At 32.0% G+C, this 10,235-nt stretch overlaps 1 protein-coding gene across 1 annotated transcript in view; it reads left to right on the plus strand.

The window, feature by feature from the left end:
- Window positions 1-640: 640 nt before the first annotated feature.
- Window positions 641-10,235, plus strand: part of LOC113372655 (disintegrin and metalloproteinase domain-containing protein 10-like) — a gene marked incomplete at its 5' end in the record, with an annotated part of 11,608 nt that continues 2,013 nt past the window's right edge. Inside the window, 11 exons of the mRNA XM_026613010.1 lie at window positions 641-950; window positions 3,281-3,472; window positions 6,115-6,455; window positions 6,932-7,096; window positions 7,349-7,729; window positions 7,800-8,034; window positions 8,231-8,387; window positions 8,713-8,843; window positions 9,096-9,337; window positions 9,441-9,722; window positions 9,881-10,073. Of these exons, the coding sequence (XP_026468795.1) occupies window positions 641-950; window positions 3,281-3,472; window positions 6,115-6,455; window positions 6,932-7,096; window positions 7,349-7,729; window positions 7,800-8,034; window positions 8,231-8,387; window positions 8,713-8,843; window positions 9,096-9,337; window positions 9,441-9,722; window positions 9,881-10,073 (2,629 nt within the window). The remainder of the gene's footprint in view (window positions 951-3,280; window positions 3,473-6,114; window positions 6,456-6,931; window positions 7,097-7,348; window positions 7,730-7,799; window positions 8,035-8,230; window positions 8,388-8,712; window positions 8,844-9,095; window positions 9,338-9,440; window positions 9,723-9,880; window positions 10,074-10,235) is intronic.

A 10,235-nucleotide genomic window follows, 5' to 3' on the forward strand; every position in this document is an offset into this window, starting at 1 on the left:
ATGCAAAATATAAATTTCATGGGTACATTTTTACAGAGATATCACTGTATATAACCTTGGTCTGGTATTTCGTCAGAAATATTAATCAGCAGAGTTCGAATAACTATTTATTTAATTTATCTCTTGTGAAATAGTGAAAGTCATGATCTAAATATTTCAAGCTTTAAAGTTGCTTTTGTAACTTAATTCACTTTTTTATTAAGTAAAGATTCAGTTGGTCGTTTTTACCCTGCCTACGTGTAAACTTTTATAGAAGTTAGATTAAAAAAATCGGCCGAATTTAACTAGAAAACTATTAAATAACGATAGATAATACTTTTGTTGTGCATTTTCAAACATTGCAGTTTATCTCCCGAAAGGAACGCCCTAGAAATCAAGATGATGGCTGGTTATACTGGCTTTTCCTTCTACTTTCAAATATTGTTGTTAAAAAAATTGTAACTTTACTTCTTTTTGAGATATCGGTTGTGGACCTATTGACCCGCAGGTCTTCAAACCCCGATCTACACTAATTGTTTAAAATTAGTTGTTCTTGGTTTGCTCCATATAACATTTACCACATCTGCTAGGAGTCAGTATTCCTATTTAACTTATTACTGTGAAAAACAGTAATAAGTTTTGATAATAACAAAAAATTTCAAAAAACTTACAAATTCTAACAATTATTCTTTCCTCTTCAGCGCGCCGCCTTAGCGAGTACGTGTCGCATTACGAGCCGCTGCACTACGACTCGGCGCCAGTGCACAGCGATCACCAACGTGTCCGGCGGTCGGCGGACTTCGAGTCGGAATCGAGTCGACTCCGGCTGAGGTTTAAGGCGCACGGGCACGACTTCAGGCTACGGCTGAGGAGGGACCTAAGCGCCTTCAGCGATCGGCTAGAGGTCCATGGGCCGGAAGGACCCATCCATGGGGTCGACACGTCGCATGTGTACGAGGGAGACCTGCAAGGTAATTATAAGGATATATATATATATATATATATATATATTATATACAGTAGAATCCGATTAGTATGACGCCGGATATATTGACAACCGCTTATTATGACGTAATCGCACTAAGATGTTTGGTTTCCATAAAAAATTCCTTAAAAAACAGCTGTCTAGTCGGATATATTGACATCGCTTACAATGACCCATTTTTGCAAAAAATTATGTCCAATTATAATGACCGACATGATTTTACATGATGTCGCCAAGTCTACGAAAGCAATTGCTAGTCTCTTATGCACAATAGCACCAGGGACTGTTTTTACAATAAAATTATGTAAAGAAATCAATCAAAAATTACTGATTACTTGCATTAAAAAATCACATTTGTATGTTTGTGGGTAGGGTTGATCAATTATTAATGGTCCACCACGGATATCTCGTAAACAAATAAAATTTGATATATAAAAAAAAATTTTGATAGTAGAGGGCAATAAATGTATAAATTCATAACCAGCCATCACCTAGCTTTATTGTTATGACTTTGCTATCAGAAGATAAGCAGCACATGAGTGCGATAAAAAGGACCAGCTGAACCTTTACTTTGGCAAAGGCATAAGCAATAAAATAGTGAAGTTTTAAACAAAACATTTTACAAGAGATTAATTAAATAAATTATTATTCCGGCTCTTCTGATGAATATTTCTGACCAATAGTAGATCAATGTAATATACTGTGTTATCTTTGTAACAAATGTACCCACATAATTAATTTTGCATTGGTTCAATAATGTACCGTAAAATCCCTTTAAAATTTAATATAAGAAATTGCATCTGTTTGACCCTGGTTGTCCCACTTTACCCCGTATGTGAGGTAAAATGGATCAGATACCAAATTAAAAAAAATAGTAAAAAAAAAATTATATAATTAGGAATTATGTGAATTTTTTTCTGTACATAGTTCGATAGATGCTTGTTTGATGTGTGTTATGTGTTGCAAGGTTGTTCATTGAGTTTAGACAGTATAATTTCTGTAAGTCAAATTGGACCTTTATGCCCCCCTATGTCAATTTTATTTTATATTAAATTTTAATATGTGTCATTTTTATTTTTAGGCTTTTCTTTTAAATTACTGAAACATGTAACATATTCACACATTAAAAAGTTTTTCTTCAGTATGCTTTGTATGACGACCGGTTAGTATGACGAGATTTCGGCGTCCCTTCGATGTCATTCTAAGCGGATTCTACTGTATATATATATATATATATATATATAAGTAATTATGAGGATATTATTGAATAAAAGATTAGAAACATGAGATTTGGTAATAATAATGATGGGATAATTTATTGAAAGTTTTAAAATCGGAAAAAGGAAGTTTAAATTTCCTTTTAATTTAAAACTGTTTAAATATGTCATTTAGTAATGTTTAAATTCTCGTAGGGTAAATTAATGCAATCGCAAACAAATTGAAAATGAAATTTTTTATATTTCAAAAGCTTCTGAACATTTTGGCATACATTTGAAAAAATGGACAGAGTTAATTTTCACTTACTGACTAGCAAAAATTGATGTCTATGCTACACCTAAAAGCGATAAGAGCTTAATTAATTATTTTTGCTTTCAAAAAAATAAATTATGAGCAATAATAGTAAAATATTATAATCTGATAACAACTATGTATTAATAGAATTCTGGTTTATTACTTTGGAATAGCATGCAATTTAGATATACTCGTATGATTTGATGATAAATAATTGCACACGAAAAGCCTTTTAGACATGACATTTTCATAAAGCATGAAACGTAAAATTGAATATAACAGAGGCGTAAAATAAATAGATAATGATTCTTTTTAAATTTTATTTAAAATTTATTCGTTTCGGCCATAGTTTCAGGCTTCAATATGTGAATCTACAATATGCAACAATAGCATTTTGGATATAAAAATAATAAAAGTAATATAATTTTAATCAATAAGTAGGTACTAACAATTTGTTTATCCTAATATTGAAATAGAAATAACAATTATATATGTTATCAGGAATAACTATATGATGTAAGAAATGTAGTATGTAATATAATCATGAAAATTATTATATTATATTATATTTATGAAGTTATTTACATATATCACAATTCAACTATTATATTTTATATAGAAAATGTGTGCTGTGTCTAGATAAAGGTATTTAAAGAATATATGGTTAACAGGATTTTCGAAGCTCCTTTTATATTGCACAATATGTTATGTTTCTGATGTTTCTTTTGATACAGATAAAAGCATCGATACAATTTATATCTTTTCATCTCAGAATATGTCTTAAAATGTCAAATTATCTCGCAGGTGACCCCGGCAGCGCCGTGTTCGGGTCGGTGATCGACGGCGTCTTCGAGGGCAAGATCATCTCCAAGTCAAAAGGAACGTTTTACGTTGAAAAGTCGCGACACTACTTCCCAGGGGAAAACAATGCCAGTTTTCATTCCGTTATCTACAACGAGAAAGACGTAGCCGACCCTTATGAGTCCCTTCGAGAAGGTATGGCGCCCCAAAACAATCTAAATGCATATGTGTTTTTTTGCCCCAGTCGCGCGGTAACTTCTCCGCGCTCATCTTCTATGTTTTGCTGTTTTTGTTTTCTTTAATGTACGTCGGAACGACGTGACTTTCGAGCGGCAAAAACCGATTTGATCACTTCTGCTTTCGCAAGTACTTCCGGATTTATATTTTACCGCTTTTTACTTGAAATCCTTCCTTAAAGTTACTTATCATTCATTAGTACATGAATCTGAATAAGATACGGTAGCAATTTAACTTCCAGTAATTATACTAAATGAACTGTAAACCAAATGAACAATATTCCGACACATAACACGTTTCAAACAACCAACTATCGAACAATATTCTGAATTATTCCTAGATAATATAGAAATATGTTTTTCAAAGTTTCAAAAGCAAAAACTTTTTTTACAGAATACAAGTTTTTTAGATTGTTATATTATAATCAAATGAAAAAAGTTTTTCATCAAATACATTCATTACCATGTCTCAAACGACTTTTTTTAATATGAAGCAGACTAATTCCACCTACGGCGAAGTAATGGAACAAACTCAATTAACTTTATTATAATCAATGCAAATGAATCTTGTTTCACTTAAAACATATAAATTAAAAATGCCGACATCGATGAAAAATGAATACTTCAAAGAACCCTGAATGACTATGAATATAAATCGTTTCATAATTGACAATGAGTATAATCTGGGGAGGAATCCCTTTTGGGAATTAAAACGGCTTTTCGGTGAAAAACCTCCGTTGTGGCTCGATATTAATGTTGGAAAATGGCTAAAAGTTAGGCTGAATACACACTTGCGAAATGTGCTATTTTTTGCTTATTATTTTCTGGGTCAAATATGTTTTTAAAATTAAAGTAGCATTTTTATTTATATGAACAATGAACAATTATAAATTTTGTATTTGTATAAATTTTGAAATTTTGAATTTCATATAATGCATATAAGTTGAGTTGCAATGATATAATACAGATTTATAATATCACTGCAAAAAATCGAATTAGGTCTGTTTTTATTTTAATTCTACACGCATGTATAATTTGCATATTATACAATAAGATGCATTTGCATACGCACATTTCAAATGACTTAATTAGGAATTAGGAATTAGGAAAATTAGGAATTAATAATTGGTAATAAAATATAGATAAGTCATTGAAATATTGGTTTTTTATTCTTCAAAAACTATCAAATTTTCGTATCAAATCAAATATTTTTGGCTCAAAACCCCTTTTTTAAGTTATGGTAAAAAAGGTCAGAAAGAATTGAAACTTATTTGATTAACACTCTCGATTTTTGTAATTTCAATAACCTATCATTCCCAATAAGTTTTACCTCCACATCACTAATAGTACTTTAAATGCTAAATAAATTGTACATATTTGAAATTCACCTTTTTCTGATATTTTATTCATTCCATTTACATATTATTTGAATCAGCTTAAAATAAATTGACTATATTCTGCACGAACACTCACTAAAATGAAAAAATAATGTTGAAATAAATATAAAGTAATATTAATGAATTAATTTTAATAAATTGCCACCACATTGTTTAGCTGTGATGCATTTTTATGAAACACAGTGAGAGGAGCAGAAAGTAATTTCGTTTACATGTAATAGCTGTCCAGGGGGTTGTGACAAAGTTTTATTTGGTGTTCGGAATAGACACAAATGCAAAAATGTTAATAATGCATAACTTTATTATTTCACAAAAAGTGTTGTGCGAAAGTTTTGCTACTGGATTTTTGTTTAATTACCACACCTTCCGAGAAATCAAAATTGGAAATTATATCATAGCATATGAACGCAATGGATTTCAGATATAAGTACTTTTTTATAATGCTATGTAAATAATAAAATTTTAATAAAACAGAGAAACTTACTGATAATAAGAGACCTAATTTTTTCACCATACCCCTTTACTGCTCTCAGTATATACTAGTATTTTGATAATAATGAATTAGATTTTTAATATAATCGTCACAGATAGGGGGTCAATCTACGGGTTGCTTCTCATGGTTAAATCTAAAAAGCACAAAATATGTACAATACGATAACCATCATATTACCCAGACAAAATTGGTCTTACAGATCTCAACAGTAAAGCACTAATGCAAATGCGGATGAATAGTTTAATTCATTTAAGGTATATTAATCCTTCACGATCTATAAATCTTTGATCAACTAATTCATTCTATCTCAATTTAATCTGATCATATAAATCATAAATCAGTCAACTGTTAAAATCCTGTAAGCCGTCGACGATTTGTCGTTGATTTGAATTCTAAACACATCATAGGATAATTCGCACATGCGATGCTTTTGGACGCGCTCCAGGGTAATTAACCTAAATAAAATGCGTGCGAAGAGGCCCAAACTTGTCAGATTTGATATTCGAAAACGAAACCAACAACAAAGCACTATAATTAGATAATTTTGTTTGAAAATTGAGTGAAAGTTGTCTCTTTTGCCTATCGTTTTGAAACTTGAAAGTTGAACCTTGAAATTATTTATTTCGTGATAATTCAATTGCTCAGTTTCTAACAAAAAGATACAAAGGTATAATTCTCCCATTATTTCTAATAATGATTTATTTCGAATAGGTCATGTGCCTGGTTGCGGAATCAACGACGACGTTCTTCAATGGATGGAGCAGGTCCAAGCTTCGGGCGTGGACGATCCGCCTCCAATTCCAGTGATACATCCTAGTAACAAGTATAAATTTTTAAATAATAATACGCAAAGTAACGAGATTCTCAAAAAAGTTCTTAGTCAACGAGACGTGAACACGGAAACGCACAATAAATATTCTAGAGAAGCAAATGAGGGCCATTCGAGACACAAAAGGGCCAGTAGGCATAAGGAGGATAACAAAAATACCTGTTCATTATTTATACAAACTGATCCATTGATATGGAGGCATATTCGAGAAGGTTTCGCAGAGGTAAGGGAATTTATAAGTATTTTTCTTATTATTGGTATTTGCTAGTTTATAAAATTATACCGGCTGTTCTATCAGTATTTTATTTTATTTTTCACTTTTTAAATTTATATATTAATTGACTACCGTTCAAATTAATATTTATATCAGCATGAACTGCTTTAACCCATTCGTCTTGTTGTACGAGCCTGTTGACCACCAAGTATTTGCTTCACATGATATTTTTAGATTTACCATTTATTACCTACAAAAATATTCAACTATACTGGTGAAAAACAACAAATCACAACAACAAATTAGAATTCTGAATAATGTGACTCGTGTGATGACTATTGAAGCAAAATTCGTTACACTGCATGGCGATGTCGCCTTTACATGACGCTTATAGCGAAAGACATTTCTTAAGTCAGAGCGTTTTAGCCTTATTTATGTTGATTCAGAAATATACATTAAAAAAATATACATTTATTTAATTTCAGCACAAGGATTACAGCAAAAAGGCAGAAGTTGATGAAAAGACTCGGGAGGAAATTTTGTCATTAATCGCTCACCATGTAACGGCTGTGAATTATATATATCGTGATACAAAATTCGACGGGCGAATAGAACATAGAAATATCAAATTTGAAGTCCAACGGATAAAGGTAAGATTATTATAATTTTGATGCATATGAAATATTTTTTCAATTAATTTTAACTAACGTTATAGCAACTACGAATTGGTGTGTAGCAGTTAGTTCTATTCTTGGATATGATCAATATTTGTAAACATCTTGTTTATAAAGTTTGTTTGTATGATATATTCTACTTACTCCATTATCTTTTGAACGTTTCAGAATATTGTGAAAAAAATTTAAGATTTACCTATCTTTATAATTTAATGTTATTTTTTCCAGATCGATGATGATTCTGCATGTGGCTACCCTTTCGCAGGAGAACCTAATCAATTCTGCATGGAGAACATCGACGTGTCCAATTTTCTAAATCTTCATTCTTTAGGAAATCACGAAGACTTTTGCCTAGCCTACGTGTTCACCTACCGCGACTTCACTGGTGGCACCCTAGGCCTAGCTTGGGTAGCCTCGGCCAGTGGAGCCTCGGGGGGCATCTGTGAGAAATACAAGACATACACTGAAACAGTCGGAGGAATGTATCAATCGACAAAGAGGTCTTTGAACACGGGGATTATCACTTTTGTCAATTATAATAGTCGAGTGCCTCCGAAAGTGTCTCAACTTACACTAGCTCATGAGATCGGACATAATTTTGGATCACCGGTGAGAAATTTAGCAATTACAGAACATTAATAATATGCAAGCAATATTTGTACATGTTTCTCTTCCTCAGCATGATTACCCCCCGGAATGTCGTCCTGGTGGTGCCAATGGAAATTATATAATGTTTGCTAGTGCCACAAGTGGTGACCGACCAAACAATAGTAAGTTTTCAACGTGTTCCGTGGGCAACATCTCAAACGTTTTGGACGCCATCGAGGATAATAAGAAGAGAAATTGTTTCAAAGCATCTGCTGGTGCCTTCTGCGGAAATAAGATTGTGGAAGCTGGGGAAGAATGCGACTGCGGTGAGATACTATATTGGATTTTGAAATATATTTATACTTTAATGCTTTAACTTGACCCATAATATTTTAAAGTTCAATTTACGTAATAGAATGAATTAAATCTGAAGCAGATCTAAAATTATAATTCTTGGAGTTGTTTCTAAATCGCATCGTGAATAATATATCTAATTTGTATTGTATTATTTTTGCTATTAAGGATATGATGATGAGGAGTGCACTGATAAATGTTGTTATCCTCGAGTTGTCAGCGATATTGATAGATTAAAAAATAGTACCGCCAGTGGATGTAACAGGAGAGCAAATACACAATGCAGTCCAAGCCAAGGACCATGCTGCCTTAGTGATACATGCAGGTATGAAACAAATTCAATGATTTAAAATAATTTATGTAATGTGCAATAATACGTAGAAATATTGATGAATTTACTGATATGTTGCATATTAAAAATGAGTTGAATTCATTTAGCATGATTCATAAAAATCAAAATTGTGAAAAAGTCTTAATATTGATTTGCAGAATTTATAGAATTTTTTATCCTAAAAAATAATTATTGTTTGTGCTGATATAATTTTTTTAAATTTATTGAAATAGTTTATAACGAAAATATACACGTCCCAAGTTTAATTCTTTATTCAATGTAATGCTTGGTATATAATATTATATATCAATATATTTAGGTTTGTGCCGGCGTCTTTCCGAACAAAATGCAAATCAGAATCTGATTGTTCTTGGAGCTCAACTTGTAATGGTTTGTCACCAGAATGTCCAGCACCCAAACCGATGGCAAACAAGACACGTTGCAACAATGGTAATTAAATTTTAATTTACATTGAAATTATAAAAAAATTGCATTTTTACTTTATTATATCGCGCAATTGTACCAATTTTACATTGATAATTTGTTACATTTATTTTTACAAAAACAAACTTTACTTTTACATTTGAAGTCGTTGACATGTAATCAATATTTAATAACGTTATAAAAATTAAATTTTTAACAGAAATTCATCTATAAAAGCAGGCACATACATTCACTTGGTATTTACATCTTTTATTTCAGGTACCCAGTTGTGTATAAATGGAGAGTGTAGTGGTTCTATATGTCTTGAATGGAATTTAACAGAATGCTTTTTGACATCAAGTATCATTCCAAATATTGATAAGCGTAAACTATGTGAATTGGCATGTCAAAATGGAACAGATCCTGCAACATGCCGAAGTACAAGTGAATTTGCTCACCAAGTGGGCTTACCACCCGGTGGCATCAGTTTGCGTCCAGGTTCCCCTTGTGATAATTTTCAGGTAAAATTTATGTTTATTCCATATCATATTAGAGCAAGCTCTATTTTTTATTTAATATTTTGATCATTTATCATAACTTTCAAATTATAATTTACAATTTTAGGGTTACTGTGATGTTTTCTTAAAATGTCGTGCAGTGGATGCCGAAGGTCCATTAGTCAGATTGAAAAATATGCTTTTCAATAAACAAGTTTTACTCACATTAGCCCAGTGGGTAACTGAATATTGGTACTTTGTAGTCCTAATGGGGTTAGCATTTATTATAGTAATGGGTGTGTTCATCAAATGTTGCGCTGTCCACACTCCTAGTTCAAATCCTAAAAAGCCTCCTGCAAGACGAATTAGTGAAACACTGAGGAGGCCAATGAATACATTAAGAAGGATGGTAAGTTAAAAATAAAAATATATTTATTTTATATGAATATTTAAATTCTGGAAAGAGAAGTTTGTTTTTACGAAAAAATCTGAATTGCTAATGTAATGTTCTATTTTATTAGTTTTATCGTTGGTATAATATAATAATATAAATTTATCATTTATTAGCGGCATCAACAAGGAGGCGGAGGTCCTCGAAGTGTGCCTGTGAGTGGGCAGAGTGGTGACCGCAGCAGACCAGGAGGAAGGGGGAGAAGTAGGAGTAGGGGCGAAAGTAGCGGCGGTTCCAGGTCGCATCAACATAGTAGAGGTGCTCCTACGAGGGGCTACTCAGAAGGGCGGCCCCAGTATCATCCAAAAGGTTTGTTAAAGATATCTTTAAATTATGATTATGTTTTTGGATGGCTCGCTTACTAAAATATTAACAAAACTAGGTCGCATGTCTGAACATATGCTTAATAATACCTTCTTAAGTCATTGGGATGGCACCTCATTATTCATTCATTTTGATATGTCTGTTTTT

The sequence above is a fragment of the Ctenocephalides felis genome, unplaced genomic scaffold (assembly GCF_003426905.1).
Source record: "Ctenocephalides felis isolate EL2017-DRISC unplaced genomic scaffold, ASM342690v1 CF-g0.4_SCAFFOLD_01604, whole genome shotgun sequence".
NCBI lineage: Eukaryota > Metazoa > Arthropoda > Insecta > Siphonaptera > Pulicidae > Ctenocephalides > Ctenocephalides felis.